The 1,477-nt window shown below is 36.4% G+C and overlaps 1 protein-coding gene across 1 annotated transcript in view; it reads right to left on the bottom strand.

Moving 5' to 3' along the window:
- Positions 1-1,477, bottom strand: part of Heatr5a (HEAT repeat containing 5A) — a 179,247-nt gene that overhangs the window by 80,425 nt on the left and 97,345 nt on the right. Inside the window, exon 25 of the mRNA XM_023721836.1 lies at positions 798-979. Within this exon, the coding sequence (XP_023577604.1) occupies positions 798-979 (182 nt within the window). The remainder of the gene's footprint in view (positions 1-797; positions 980-1,477) is intronic.

Raw genomic sequence — 1,477 nt, 5'->3', positions numbered from 1 at the left:
AGGATACCACCTGATAAATGTACCAAACTCAACTAGAAAATCAAAGCTTTAGAACAACCATTGTAATTACTGATTCAGGCAGCAGCCATCTATGAATATTGAAATTATTGGTTGAAAGATAAATCTCAAAAGTTTTCCTTATAGGTTATTTATTACTTACAGAAGGGAAAAGATATCTTTATGGTGGAAATACCTAGTGGTGGCTATACTAACCTGGTGATCCAATTTAGTGTCATTAGTAATATCAGATGAATTTGATACCTGCTGCTGGATGGGTATGTCTTATAGTTCCTGACAAAAATGTTCAGTCTGAGTTTAATCATGAAGAAACACTATAGCAAATCAAGATTTTGAGATATTCTGTAAAACAGTAGGTCTTTATTTTTCAAAATAAATGCATTGAGGAAGAAAAACAAAATAAAAAAAAAGATTATGAATCAAGAGATGATGTGCCAAATAACCAGACTTTTAATTTTTTTTTTTTTTTGAACTGGGGATTGAACTCAGGCCCTTGCACTTGCCAGGGAAGCACTTATTCCACTGAGCCACTCCCCAGCCCTAGACTTTTAATTTTTTTGTTGGTGTTATCTGATAACAAAATTCTCTCTCTCTCTCTCTCTCTCTCTCTCTCTCTCTCTCTCTCTCTCTCTCTCTCTCTCTCTCGGGCCTAACCATGTAGTATAAGATGGCCTCAAACTTGCAGCAATCTTGTGTCAGCATCTCGAGTGATGCAATTACAGGCATACAGCACAATGACCAATGATGACACAATTTTCTTATATAAAATGCCTACTTACATTGGCTTGATACTGTTCCAGAATCACATGACCTGGAAACTCTGGTTCTGGAATAGCTGCAAATCGCCGAATAATAACTAATAGTGTTTCAAGGCCAGAAAGACGGAGCTGGTCACTGTGATCTGTGGCAGCCATAAAAGCCATTCGAATTAAGTCAGCAAGATGCAGCACCAGGAAGTCATCTATAAGATTAAAAGTATCTTATTAAGAAAAAGACATGCTGAAACTAAAGTTTGTGTTCAAGTGATAATTTTTCCTTTCAGTTTTATAGCCTAGACCTTTTAGGTAACCCTGATTTCATTGTTTTAGTTTCTGCTGTGTTAAATACCAAATAAAGTTGAATTTAATGCACATTCAAATGTGCATGCGGGCACATGCACACACCCACCCACCTAGCTCAAACCAAATAATTACATGGAGCTATTCAGAAGCCAAAAGCAGAATCAGCATCTTTTATAAGAGTATTAATTGTCTTTTCAATACATATTTTGGTTCAGACTTTCTGATAAAATTTTGTTAGTTGGTACTTAAGAGTCCTTGAGTTTTGATGAATCTATTTTCTTCTTGTCAAACTGAAGCTAAGAGTACCTCGGTAGTGTCCCAAATTTTCTGATCAAGAAGATTATGGGGCCAAAGAGGAAAGTGATCGATGATGTAGAGTGGGCCTAAGGAGAGTCACA

Source organism: Octodon degus, unplaced genomic scaffold, assembly GCF_000260255.1.
Source record: "Octodon degus isolate 3935 unplaced genomic scaffold, OctDeg1.0 scaffold00086, whole genome shotgun sequence".
Taxonomy (NCBI): Eukaryota; Metazoa; Chordata; class Mammalia; order Rodentia; family Octodontidae; genus Octodon; species Octodon degus.
The sequence above is the reverse complement of the archived record's forward strand: the minus strand, read 5'-3'. Positions and strand labels throughout refer to the sequence as shown.